This window comes from Pan troglodytes, chromosome 2 (assembly GCF_028858775.2).
Source record: "Pan troglodytes isolate AG18354 chromosome 2, NHGRI_mPanTro3-v2.0_pri, whole genome shotgun sequence".
Taxonomy (NCBI): domain Eukaryota; kingdom Metazoa; phylum Chordata; class Mammalia; order Primates; family Hominidae; genus Pan; species Pan troglodytes.
This window is the reverse complement of record NC_086015.1, coordinates 163,840,226-163,854,517: the sequence shown is the minus strand read 5'-3', so window position 1 is coordinate 163,854,517 and position 14,292 is coordinate 163,840,226. Positions and strand designations below refer to the sequence as shown.

Sequence of the window (14,292 nt, the reverse complement as noted above, 5' to 3'; positions counted from 1 at the left end):
ACCTGAATTTGAATCTTGGCTCTGCTGCTACTCCCCAGTTAAATACCAAGTAGTTATTTTGTGGTGGTGGTTGTGTAATCTTGTTTAGACTCAGTACACTCATCTTTAAAATTTAGATAATGCCTATTTATCTTCGGGCAGTTGTGAACATTAAATGGGAAGATGTATGAAAGTGTTTAGCACACAGTGCCTGGCACCCACAAGTATTCATCCCACAGTAACTATTATTACTTGTATGTCTAGTTTATTATTTGAATCTCTACCATGTAGCACAGAAGGCAGTGCTCAGATCTTTGCTGAACAAATAGCTAAGATGAGAGAAGAAAATCATAAGAGGAATCCAAGGGCTGGCACCCTTGGTTTATTATACCCCTTTTTTTCCTCTGTGACCTTAAGATTTGGAGTCCTAGGGGCTGCTATGGATGCTTGAGCTCTGCTTCCAGCCCCAAATGAGCCTTGTTGGAAGTGGGGTAGGAGGAAAGCGTTGTCTGTTTGTACCAGGGCCTCCCTGGGAGTTCTGAGCTTCTCAGGGGAATTCCATTCCAATCTCCAGCTTCTTTGCCCACTCACCTGCCCTCCTGTCCAATGCCTCTGGAAAGTTTCCTAGTGATGGGAACTTCCAGTGACTAACCTGTACCTCTGTAGGGTCACTGGGAGTGAGGGACCCTCTAAAATACGATCTCCTGCATGAAGCATTTCTTGTTTCCCTGGTTAAAAAGAGTATCTCCTGCAATCGCACTTAGCACTTATTGCCCTACTCTAGCTACTAGCTTTATGTTGTTTCCTGCTGTGAATTGTAGGTCTCTGAGAGCAAAGTCTAGGTCTGGTTCCTGTTTGATCAGTACAATGAGCTGCACATGTTTCCAAGCAATGGCTGTTAAACTGAATTCCAAGGAAGCAAGACTCGGGGCTGTAGCCTAGAGCTAAGCCCTGAGCCCAGATCTTGCCCTAAACTCCAAGGTGCTACCCCGATCACCAGACCTTTAAGTTTATACACTTCTGCTCCCTATGGCAGAACACAGCCTCTGAGCAATTAGCAGCCTGAAGTTCATTGTTTAAGATTCATTGGAGGAAGTTCCCAGCAATAGATTTCAAAAAGCTGGCAGGAATCCAGAAGAACAGCTTTATTTAGGGAATAAGAAAGCTTTATTTAATAGGGAATACGAATTTACAAGACATTAACATTACACTTTTTCCACTCCATAATTTGAAGTTCATTTTTTACACCACCCAGCTATTACATAGGAGCATGGTGGAAATTCAATACCTGTTACAGCTGGAAACAATCTGGAAGAATTCTGACTCTATTAGCAGACAGCTTACTAAAACTTTGTTCTAGTAGTCATATAAAATAATTTATTTGGTCCCAAGTGTCACTACTATATTCAAAGTCATCCAATGTGATAACAAAAATTGTAGAACATTATACGTTTTCATTCCCAGTGATCATTGCCACAGTTTGCTAAAGTTCCTGGCTGAAAATAAATATTTTCTAGATATCATTCTAAGTTGTTTAACTAAATGTAGATGAAATAACATCTCAGGAAAGGTTTGTCAACTCATTAATTTGATTTCCTCATTTGGCATGGAAAAACAATTACCCTTTCAACTTCATCAGTGTCTCTGTAGAGACTTGGATTTTTCGCAGCCTCAGTTCTGCTTGAAGAACGCCAAAGTGTCTCCTCTTGATTTCATGTGGCTCTTCACAAATCCAGTTAATTTCCTGAACCCCTGGGCCAGCCCATCCCCTGTGAGGGCACAGCAGGGTTGCACATACCAGTTCCGGTCACTGCAAAGCTTCTTCACTTTGAACATTCTGGTGATGTCCTCAGCAGTCAGAGCTCCAGGCATGTCTTGTTTGTTGGCTAACAGAACAACAGGCACATTTTTAATGTGTTCATTCTTCAAAATGTGCTCAAACTGTCTCTGAGACTCTTCCAGTCGCTGTTTGTCTGTACTGTCCACAACATACACCAGCCCATCGGTGTTCTCACAGTAACAGCCCCAAACAGTTCTCATTTTTTCCTGTCCTCCAACATCCCAGACTGTGAGTGAAAGATTCCTTTCCAACTCGATCATTTCCACATTGAAACCTATTGTAGGGATGGTGGTAATATCCTTAGCAAGCTTTAATTTATAAAGGAGAGTAGACTTCCCAGCTGAGTCAAGTCCCAAAAGAAGAACTTGGGCTTGTTTGGTTTGCAGATTTTTAGAACCCAGCGAACCCATTTCAGCCTTTTTCTCTCTCTGTCTCTAAATACCTTTTCTTTCTTTCTTTCTTTCTTTCTTCAAATGGCCAGAGACAATGTGTCCTTTCTGGATCTCACATGAAAATGTTAGGAAGAAAGAAGAAAGCAAATGCTTCATGCTGTATTCTAAGAACAAGAACCTAGATGTGTTTATGTTGTAGCTTATCAACTTGATTATGGGCAAACAGTATTTTATTTGCAGTCCCAGCCAATCCTGAGGGATCTGTGGTATGAGTAACCAGCCAATATCATGGTGACTCAAAGGGGAAATTCTCTGTGAATGAGTAAGATTAGGAGAGGCCTACCTGGCTGATGCTGCAGTTTTGTTTTCTTTCAGGTGCTAGAAATCTAGAGGAACCTGAAGGTTCAGACATGCAGAGGAGCATGGTTTAGTAGCAGAATAAAAACTTAACTTTTCATTTTAACTAACTTTTAACTTAAATTTAACTAAACTTTTTGTGTAACTTTTTGTGGAACTTCTCTAGGTATTCAACCATTTATCTTATCCCAGTTGTAAATAAGGAACCAGGCTTCTTAAGTCATGAAGAGAGAGTTATTCTCACACTCTGTCTGCAGTATCTTAAATCCGCCTTGTTCAGATTACTCAGTAGGAAACTTTAAACCACCCAAGGTTATCTGAACCTTACTCCCTAATCACATACAGAATCACTTTCTTTAAACTTCTAGGCAGCAAATTTACACTGCTGCAGTCACAAAACCAAATATATGAGGGGGAATTTATAACACAAACACTTTTACATTAAGCAGTCCAATTAAAGATGGCAAATAAATGCATGCATTTATTTCCTCTCCTTCCCAAGACTCCACAGAATAATGGTAAAGGCATTAAAAGAACATATAGGCCAGGCATGGTGGCTCACGCCTGTAATCCCAACACTTTGGGAGGCCGAGGTGGGTGGATCACGAGGCCAGGAGATCAAGACCAGCCTGGTCAACATGGTGAAACCCCATCTCTACTAAAAATACAAAAAAATTAGCTGGGCGTGGTGGCCCGTGCCTATAATCTCAGGTACTTGGGAGGCTGAGACAGGAGAATCGCTTGAACCAGGGAGTCGGAGGTTGCAGTGAGCCAAGATCGCACCACTGCACTCCAGCCTGGTGACAGTGAGACTCCATCTCAAAAAAAAAAAAAAAAAAAAACCATATAAATCCATAACAAAACAGCAAGATAATTCATCAAAGGGTCAGAAATTTTAACAAAATTCTGGAAAATGGAAACTAGATGGAAAAATGAGTGATAACTGATATAGCAGGATAAAGCCAAGGCTTGGAGTGCTGATGCAGAGGAGATAGACCAGAGGTGACAGGTATGGCAGACAGAAGGGGTGAAATAAAGGACTAAAAACAGCAGAAGGTAACAAGAAGCCAAAATAAACAGAACACACACACACACACCCCCCTCTGCTGGGTGTCTTCAGCAACTAGATGTTTATTCCCAGGCAAAATACTGAAGAGTTTTTAATTAAAGAAATTGAATGATCTCAGAAAAAAGATCTCCATGTTTTGACAGTTGGGAGTTTCTGACCATAATGCCTAAGTCAACATGTAATTAACTTATAGCCAACCTGGCAGTTGGCAAACTTGCTCACATACATAGAATTCCCAATCAGCTTTGCAGTGCACAGAAGTTTCTATACTTAATGGATAGCATGCCTTCAATATGAATAAGAGAGAGACCAAGATAAAAATAAGAACTTTTAAGAAAGCTTAAACAGAGTTAATGAAGGGAACAGAAGAACATTTTCATTAAATTCTAATTACTATTTTTATACAGACTTGAGAAGATATTATATCCATAAGACAAGAAATGGATGGTATTAAACAGACCACTCAGAGAATAAAAACAAAACTCCTAAAAATTAAAAACACAAATTTCAAAAAATTTTAAAGATCAGTAATACCTGTAGGCTGGAAGACAATATTGAAGGAGTCTTTCAGAAAGTCGAAGATAGAAAATACAGAAGAAAAGATAAGACATATAGAGGATGAACTCAGAAATCTTAACTCAGAAGTCTGATTTATAGGACTTATTCCAGAGAGAAAAAAAATATGCACAAGAGGAAATTATCAAGAAATAATATGGGACCACTTCCCAAAGCTAAAGAATGAACTTGCCAGATTGAAAGACTTCCCTCAACGCTTACCAACATGATTTTTAAAAGAGCTATACCATGTGATATACATGTTTTCTTATTAAAACTAAAAATTTATTTAGAGTTTTTACACAAAATAAGTAGACTATTTTAGATGCAGAAAGCACACGTATGAAGAAATTCTGTAACCTTTTTTAAAGAATTAAGTTCTTAACCAACTCACTATATCTCAGAGGCTAAAGATACTGTTTTGATTTGTTCATTGATTTATTCATCTAACCATTCAGGAAATAAACATATTGATTGCCTAGTCTGTGCTAGATGCCAGAGAGATCACAAAGATAAACTAGGCTTGCCTTTAGTTGACTTTCACTGGGGAGAAGGTAAAAGATATGTGACCAAATAAAAATACATACAAAGTCAAAAAATTATACATGCTACAAGAAAAGAAAGGCTAATGTATTCTAGATATTCACAGACTCTTTCAGAATGAAAGGCGTCAGAGAAATCTTCCTGGAGAAGGTTAAGTATTGAACCAGGCCTTGTAGAGACATGTGAGGGCATACATGAAAGAAACAGTCTGTGAGAGCAAAGTCTTAGAAATGGGAAAATATGGGGATGTATGTGGAAAACCAACTGTATATGGATAAGTAGGGGTTTCTTCCATAAACATTTTGAACTATCATGATAAAACCATAAGATAAATCTAGATTATAGGCCATGCTGCAAGACAACAGACTTGGACTCTTCAAGATAGGTCCATGTCATGAAAGACAGAAAGGAAAAAAAGGATCGGGGGAAGAATGTTCTAAATAAAAGATACATGACTACTAAATGCATTGTGTAAACTTTTATTGGATCCTGTGTCAATAATAGTGATTAAAGAAATTACTATAACAATTATGAAAATTCAAATTGGGGAAACTTGATTATGAACTGTATATTAGATGGTATTACTTATCAATGATAAATTTCTTGAAGGCAATGATTCAATTGTTATGTAGGAAGATGATTTTGTTTCAAGGAGATACAGGCTAAAGTACTTAGGGGTGATATCAGCAAGTTAATTTCAACTGGCTCAGCAAACACATGCACACAAAGATATGTATATGGGAGGGAGGAAGTGTGTGTAAATATGGCAATAGTTAGTTGGTGGCTCTAGGTCAGAGGTATTGAGTGTTCATTTTACTATTTTTTAACTTTCCTCTAGATTTGAAATTTTTCAAAATAACATGTTAAAAAAAGAATATAATTGAAATAAGCTAATAAAATTAGACTGCAGTCCATAGTAATACAGAAAATAATTCAGCTTACTTAGGGGTAAGTCTGTACTTCCAAAGGTGAATTTAGGGACTCTGACTGTACTACTGCTTAAGCTCTTTCTCACCTCCATATTTCAACAATTAAAATTTTTAAAAGAAGTTAAACATTTATTTTATAATAAACTCAATGATTTGAGTGCTTTATGAGGTCTACCGTTGGTATTGGGGACATCCTTTAATATATTTTTGCTGTAATGAGCATGATCATACATATATGCCTTCATTCTTTCCCATCTGACCAATTATACCTTGTTTTCGGGATAGCCAAACAAATGAGGGCTTAAATTCTGCATGAATATTATATCCACATAAGAATATGATTCTCTTCTGTGAAAAGAAATAAGATAATTTCTTTGTCAATGCTAATTGTCATGAAAGAATCTACAAATGTTTCAATATCCTTTCTTACTGTCCCAAAACATTTATGGATTCATGTGTCCCAGCCAAACTTGAGGGAAGGCAAGGTATTTGTTTTCTGTAAATCATTCTAAGATTACGCAAATAAAGGTAGACTTGTGAAAGAGTTACTGGCAGGCTCTGTGGTGTCACAGGAAATTTGTTTTAAAATATGGGAATGAAAGAAACATTTTCTTTAATTTCTTACCATGGAGGTGTGAGGCAAAAAGTCCTAAGCTCAACCATGTACGGACCAAGCAAAAATACAGACACTTATCTCTTGGAAGAAGGTGCAACTTATTCCATTATCTTTATTTTTCACAGATAAGAAGGAAGAATCAGGATGTGGTTGTATAAATTGCTTAGCTTACAGAGACTTGGAACATCCCCTACTTTCCCTACAATAACTTTTTTGGTCTTTTTAAAAATAAATGTTTGGAAAATTGAAGTATAACACTTATATAGAAAAATGCAAAAATCATCAATATACAGCTCAAAGAGTTACCAAAAATTGAAAACATTCATGTAACCTCCACTAAGGCCAGGATTAATTTTTAACTTTCCTTTTTTTATTTTTTGCAAGTAAAAATTCAAGACCTCATGTATTTCTATACCCAGTAATGAGAAATACGCTCTGTTCCTGAACAATAGTCACTCTTTATCCTAGTTGAGATTCTTTGAAGCTGCAAAGAATGATATATCCTAATCTACAAAGATTTTCCCAGAGCCATTTCCATCAAACTGAACCAACACTTTCACCCACATCACCAAAGGTTTTTTTTACTTTCACATTGGTAGATCATTGGATGTGAGTTCAAATCTGGCCTCTGGCACTCACTAAATATTAAATAGTTGTCATAATTATATAAAATAAATGTGAAAAAAATGTTATTACAGAGCCTGGCCCCTGGTTGATACAAGTTTTCTCCCTCTCCTCTCACAGTTTTTGTGTCTTAGCTAACATTTTTAAATACCTGTGATTCTTAACCTTTTCCAGATGAGGAACAATTTGATAATTCCCATAAAAGTATTCCATTGGGAGAACAAGTCACCATGTGCTGGACCCCTTCCCCAACACCCCAGCATTTTTATCCAGCCCACCCCCAATAAGATAAAGATGAACAGAGAGACAACACACCAGAGGGGCAGCCTGAAGGCTATATCTGGAACTTGGGAGCAATAGTTGCACCCCTTTGCCTTGGTGAAGATGGGGGATTTATTTAGGGACAGATGACTCAGATATCTTTGGCCCCAGCTACCTGCGAAGCTGTCAGTATCCTGGGTGTCTACCTAGTCAGCAGCAACAGGGCCCAAAAGAACTCAGCTGTGCAACCTGACCACCGTTGACCTAATTGGTTCCTTTTTCACTTCCGTGAAATAATGATCCAAATGGTTCTCATAGGTCTCTATTTTTTACAGCTCCTCATCTCTCTTCAAACTCATGATAAATCTTTGATTATTCTTTCAACATTTATTGAGTATACACTAAATGGCAGGCACTGTCTATATTCTGTTTTCAGAATTACTGATGGTTCACCATTTAAGAAGTAACTAAAAGTTGAAACATTTAAAAATATTTTTAAAATGCTCTATACAGTCTTCCAATTTTAGAAAAGAAATATTTTATTATAAAAGCATTTAAAAATGTTTAAATAATCTAAAACATTTAAAACTTAATGTGATTATGAGTCTCACTTTTCTTTCTCTTTGTTCACATAGATATGCAATTTTTACACGCTGCATTCATTCATTCAGTACATTTCTACTGAGCGTGTAATATGTCTGTATATAACTGAAGACACTGGCAATTGTCTGTATATAATCAAAACAGTCTTCATTTTCAAGGAACTAACAATCTAATGAAAGAGACCAACACTCACTAACAATATGAATGTTGTTATAGATAAGGTAACAAGACTTAAGAGGAGGCTGCAAGTCAGTGTCAAGCCAGCATGGCTCATTATGGGGCGCTCACATCTTCTATCTGTCCAAACTGGGACAGTTTTGAAAGTGAAAGGGGTACTAATAATGAGTACACCAGCAAACAGATGTAAACAGGCCTAAGAAAATTAGGCTGTACGGTCATCTTAGAACAGGCCACTGAGACTTGCCTGGCTTCACGAGAGGAAGCTTGAGCTAATTTCAGGATGAAAGAGCCCAAGGGCTGCATAGCTACTTTTCAAATATGTCCACTGTCACTCACTGACATTCTCCTTTCTAGCCTTTCTAAAGGATAAACTAAGAAACCAAAGTGTTAAAAAGATATAATGGGATAATAACATGTACTTGATACAGTTGTCATGACTTCCTGCTGACTCCAAAGGGAATAGACAGCAAAAGTGAGGGTTGTTAGGGTTAATGTCGTTTCACTTCTCTCTCTTCACCATCCTACTCTCCTTCTGTCCCCTTGCTTTTCTCCTTTTGCCCCAATTCCTTTCAATTTATTTATTTCCCCTTTCCTATTTTCTGTCTGATTAGGTCAGGTCAGTAAAATGCTAGTGCTCAGGAATAATTAGTATTATATTTTAAAGGATTAACCTATTATTACATATTAGAGCCTAGATAAACATGTTTCTCACTTCACAAATTGGGTTTCGTTTTTGTTTGTGTTTTCACTTTTCGATTTTCTATAACCTGAATCAACAGTAAATCTTTTCTTGAGGGCAATCAAGTTCCTTCCCACCAGCCTCTATTATCTCTGTCCCCAGTTCCAAACCACAAGGTTGTAGATGGAACTCGTATCAATTTTCTCCTGTTTGCATTGATTGACTTTAAAAATAAAATAATTCTGTACAAATTTGCAGCATGGTCAAGGAGCATCAAAATATAAACCAAGAGCCTTCAGAGTTTCAACGTTTCTTCTAGAAATATGACGGTTGTCAATTTGATCATAATAGAAAAGTTAATCTCCTGCCATTTTTAATGTATTCCAATTAAATTTATTAGGAGTATATAAGTAAAACTAATTCTATTTTAGTGAAAGCTAGAACTCACATAAACAGCAAAATTATTCCCTTACTCTTTGTTTTCTTATCTTTAAAAAAATTCCTTCCTGTATGATAAGCATGAAAGTAAAAATAATGACCACAAAAATAGATTAATATGATTCAGTTTTCACTTCCATAAAGGACATGAAAAAATACATGATCAAGTTAAATACTTGTGTAAATAATTAACCAGGTACTAATATACCCGGCCGACTAACAACCCGATCAGGTTGTTGCTTTGGGTTTGGTTTTGTTTTTGAGACGGGGTCTCTCTCTGTCATCCAAGCTGAAATGCCGTGGTGTGATCATGGCTCACTGCAGCCTCCACTTTCTGGGTTCAAGCGATCCTCCTACCTCAGCCTCCCAAGTAGCTGGGACTACAGCCGCACCACCACACCTGGGGTTTTTTGTGTGTTTGTTTTCTTGGTAGAGACAGAGTTTTGTCATGTTGCCCAGGATGGCCTCAAACTCCTAAATTCAAGCAATTCTTCCACCTCTGCCTCCCAAAGTGCTGGGATTACAAGTGTTTTTAATAAGGAATTTCAAAGGGAAATTTTGAATAAGCAGAGATAAATGGAATGGTAGGGTGAGAGAGAAAAAGAAATGTTATGACATTTAAAGTGACAGCGACACACTAAGTCAGGCCACCCAAGAGACGGAGAAGCCCCTCCAGACTCCCAGGCCCTGTCCCATTGCTGCAGGATCTCAGGGTTGGCTTTTCAGATACACCAACGAAGGGTCAGATGAGATAAAATTATTTTCATCAAATATTCTGCTCTTGCACTTTTATTCTCCATTGGTTATCCCTCTTACCTCCAATAGTGCAACCTGGGCACACAATTATTTCAAATGCATAGCTAAAATTAACTCTAGCATGAGACATTTCAGGGTATGAATTAAATATTCCAAAAGTAAATCAGAGTCTCAAATTTAGCTTGGTATAGGTTTGAAGCATTAAACTTTCTAGGTTGAATTGGTCAAGCAAGATTCTGGAAGTCCTGGCTTCTGATCACAATTGTACTATTTTCTCTCTCTATGAACCTGGGCAAGTTATTTAACATCTCAACTTCTCGGCAGGATGCTGTGGCTCATGCCTGTAATCCTAGCACTTTGGGACGCCGAGGTGGGTGGATCACGAGGTCAGGAGTTTGAGACCAGCCTGGCCAACACAGTGAAACCCCATCTCTACTAAAAATACAAAAAATTAGCTGGGCATAGTGGCATGTGCCTGTATCCCAGCTACTCGGGAGGCAGAGGCAGGAGAATCACGTGAACTCAGGAGGCGGACGTTGCTGCGAGCTGATATCGTACCATTGCACTCCAGCCTAGGCAACAGTGTGAGACTCCGTAATCCCAGCACTTTGGGAGGCCGAGGTGGGTGGATCACGAGGTCAGGAGATCGAGACCATCCTGGCTAGCACGGTGAAACCCCGTCTCTACTAAAAATACAAAAAAATTAGCCGGGCGTGGTGGTGGGCGCCTGTAGTCCCAGCTACTTGGGAGGCTGAGGCAGGAGAATGGCGTGAAACCCGGGAGGCAGAGCTTGCAGTGAGCAGAGATCACGCCACTGCACTCCAGCCAGAGCGACAGAGTGAGACTCCGTCTCAAAAAAAAAAAAAAACAAACAAACAAACAACAAAAAACCCTTAACTTCTTAATCTGTAAATTGGGAAATAATATTATCTATCTCTCAGGGTTATTATAACGAATAAATGAGATATAACACAGCCAAGTATACAGCATATGTTAGGCACTTGGTAAATGGCAGCTATTGTGATTTTATTATTGGTCAGAGGAATGGCAGTAGGTTTATATTTGCAGGTCAAATCAGATTTATTGTTAGTAACTGTTTTGAAAGTCTATAGGGAGTCTACAGTTGTTTCTTGGCTCCATAGAAAAGACTGCTATGCTCAATTGACAACGTCTGCTATGAGTGTAGGAAGGAGCATAGTAACCCTATTTGCCATTTTCAATTGCTAGTATCAGACACAGCACGGTTTCCAAACCTATAATCCCTCCTCCCCATAGTTGAGGTCACCTGATCCTCTTTCAGAAGCTAAATGTAGTCTCAATCCTCACCTAAGACAACAAATACTTAAGCAGCTCCAATCCTCCTTTCTAAGATCCAGCCCAGAGTCATCCTAACCATGAATCCAATCACAACATGGTAGCCTAATTTTAACAACTAGACTGTTGCCTTTTTTACTAAGTCCCAGTCCCTATCGTTAAACCTAGTTCTAGTAACTAGGCTTCTTCCACTCCAGCACCTTCCTAAAATAGGTACCCTGAATTCACATTAGCCATAGCCTTTCCAAAATTAGCATCTCTAATCCTCAAAATCTAACCTTCAGGATAAATCCCTGTTAACTATTGAAAACTTCTTAGTTGTTGACTATGGGCTTCTCAATATTGCTCACTCTGGTTTCCCCAACAATTTTTTGTACACCAACCTTTAACTGAATACTTGCTAAGTCAAAAATATACATATAACTTTGCATGGAAATATCACAGAAATCTCAGTATGAAGTATAAATACCTAGAAGCAAGAAAGGACTAAAGTTAACAGGACCATATCATGCAACTTTCTCTTGAATCCAGTATTGAAAAACTCTACCTTTTAATTCCATGGGTTGACAGAAATCAAATTCATCCACTCAGAAAATACCTTTATGCCATCAGCTAGGCAAATATTTATTAATTGCAATGAGCCAAGCCCTGTGCCAGGTACCAGGAGGGTAGTAGGCACTGGGAGGGTAGTAGGCTACTAAGAAAGTCCAGTGGAAGAATCTGACTCAGTCTCAGGTCAAGAGAGCCTTTCTAGGGAGGTTTTATTGGTGCTGATTCTGGGCCTGGTGAGTCATGTTGATTGGGGGCAAGGGCTGACACACCTTATCCTCCAGAAAGATTTGGACCATTTGGTGAGTCACCCTGATTGGGGGCAAAGGGTGACACATTATCCTCCAGGAAGATTGGAACTTTTTCAAAGAGTCCAGATTATGGGAGCCCTTCACTTAGACTGCAGCTTTCTTTTCCTGCAGAATATTCCTCCTTGATGTGCTTCTTCCCTAGGAGTTTGGGCAGAAAGGACCCTGAAGAGTCTTGATACCTACTCTGTTTCAACTACAGAGTTCCCATCTCTGTTTGGAGGAGTTCTTTCATTCCTTAGATCATGTGCAGGAGCTACCTGGCCAACATCAGCCAATTTGATGACCTACCTAAGCTTCTCCCCAGCTTAAAGTATTAGCTCCTTGCATTTGCCCAGATGTTTACTGATAATTTTAACCCCACCTACTTGCAAGTAGTCTCCAGAATCCTATCATTACAGGTTCATAATAGCCTGATATCTGACATAGCCTACTAAAAGAATACATAATTTCCCCTAAGAAAAGAGGAGGGACTTAGCCTTTTAGCTGTAATCCAGAACAACAAATCAGTACATTTATAGCATAAAGATTTCACTAAATATTAATTTAAATAACATCCAGGGAGTTAAAAAATACAAGACAGTCATCCAAGAGTCCCAAGTCAGAGGGAAAGGCAAGAAAATGTACAGATGAGAAACCCAGAGAATAGGATGACAAACAGAATTTACATTGTGGCTAGTTGCAAGATCAACATACAAAGATAAGTAGCATTCCTCTTAGAGAACAATAACTGAGAAAGACCCCATTCTCAGTAGCAATAAAACTATAAAATATCTAGGAATAAACTCAATAATACATGCACAGTTTCTGTATGGAGAAAATAATAAAATTTTACTGCTGGCCTTAAAAAAAAAATCAAATAAAGGAAGACATATAGCATTATAAAATGCCAATTCACTCCTAATTTAATCTGTAAGTTAAATTCAGGGCCAATCAAAAGCAGGTGGTAACAAATTTTATATAACATTTAATTATGAGTCAGTTGCTAAGCATTGGAGATATAATGGTGAATAGCACAGAGTCCCTGCTATCCAGATTCTAATGCAAGGGAGGAGAGAGAAGATAAGTATATAAACAAATAAACAAGATAATTTCAGATGATCATGTGTTATGGAGAATAGATAATTGATGGAGACTGACAAAAGCACTGCAGTGGGGGAGGGGATGGGACTCTATTTTAACTAGAGTGAATCAGAGAAAGCCTCCCAGAAGAGGTGACATGTAAGGTCAAACCTCAATTACGCAAATTGGTCAATCATGCAAATATCTGGGAAGCCCCAGCCCTCCAAGCAACAGGAAGAGCAAGAGCCCTGAATCAACCATGATCATAGCCAGCTAAAGGGACAGAATAAAGGGACTATGGTTGAAACCTAGTTGAAAGAGAGAGCATTGGGGAAGATAAATTAGCAGGGCTAAATGTGATAAAGTAAATTAGCAGGGCTAAATGTGTAGAGATTCTAGGCCATGGGGAAGCATTTGATTCTAGATTTAATTGTGAAGCCCTTGGGCAGTTGTAAGCAGGGAAGTGACATCATCTGAGGACCATTTAGGCTGCTGTGCGGCAAATGGGATGGTGGGAGAGAGGGTAGGAAATGTGGAGGCAGGGGGACTGGTTAGAAGACTCTCAGTAGTAATGTTGGGATGACAGCAGCTTGAACTAGAGTAGCAGAGAAGGAGGAAGTCAGAATTGATCAGATTCAAGATATAATTTGGAGGCAGCAGCGTAGGACTTGCTAACGGATTAGATGAAGGTGAGAGATAGAGCTTAAGATAACTCACGGGTTTTTTGACTAAACAACTGGGAGGATGGTGGTGCCATTTGCTGAGAAGAGGGAGAAGAGGACTTCAAGGAGAAAAGCCATAAAGTTAGTTCTCTAATAAAACTTGACAAGCTGTTTGAAATTTGACACAAAAACAAAATGGAAAAAAAAACCTAAAAACGATCATGAAAAATAAGCAATAAGAAAATACAGCAGAGTAGGAAGTGCAGAAACAAGCGTATACACACACATACATATACAATTATACAAACATTTTCCGGTAATGGTAATATGTCCTTTTTTATTTTTATCTTTTTAAGAAACCCCTATCTCTCCAGCTCTCCCTTGTAGGTAGAGACAGCCATGTCTTAAGGATGGCTGAGCAACAAGTCAAGAGAAGGCTGGGTTTTAATGACATCATAGCACCATCCCAGACTGTGTCCCCTCAGATTCTTCATGTAAGAACAAATAAAACCCCTAATTTGTTTAACCCGCTGGGGTTTTTTAGTCTTTATTGCTTAAAAACAAACACAATTCTCA

At 38.4% G+C, this 14,292-nt stretch overlaps 1 protein-coding gene across 1 annotated transcript; it reads right to left on the bottom strand.

The window, feature by feature from the left end:
* Window positions 1-1,127: 1,127 nt before the first annotated feature.
* Window positions 1,128-2,416, bottom strand: ARL14 (ADP ribosylation factor like GTPase 14). Its single transcript, XM_526367.4, has one exon. It carries the CDS (start codon window positions 2,227-2,229, stop codon window positions 1,651-1,653), a length of 579 nt encoding a protein of 192 aa, XP_526367.1. The 5' UTR covers window positions 2,230-2,416; the 3' UTR covers window positions 1,128-1,650.
* Between the last annotated feature and the right edge of the window lie 11,876 nt (window positions 2,417-14,292).

Excerpts from the sequence above, each read along its gene's own strand:
- ARL14 (XM_526367.4), bottom strand. The coding sequence starts at position 2,229 with ATGGGTTCGCTGGGTTCTAAAAATCTGCAAACCAAACAAGCCCAAGTT.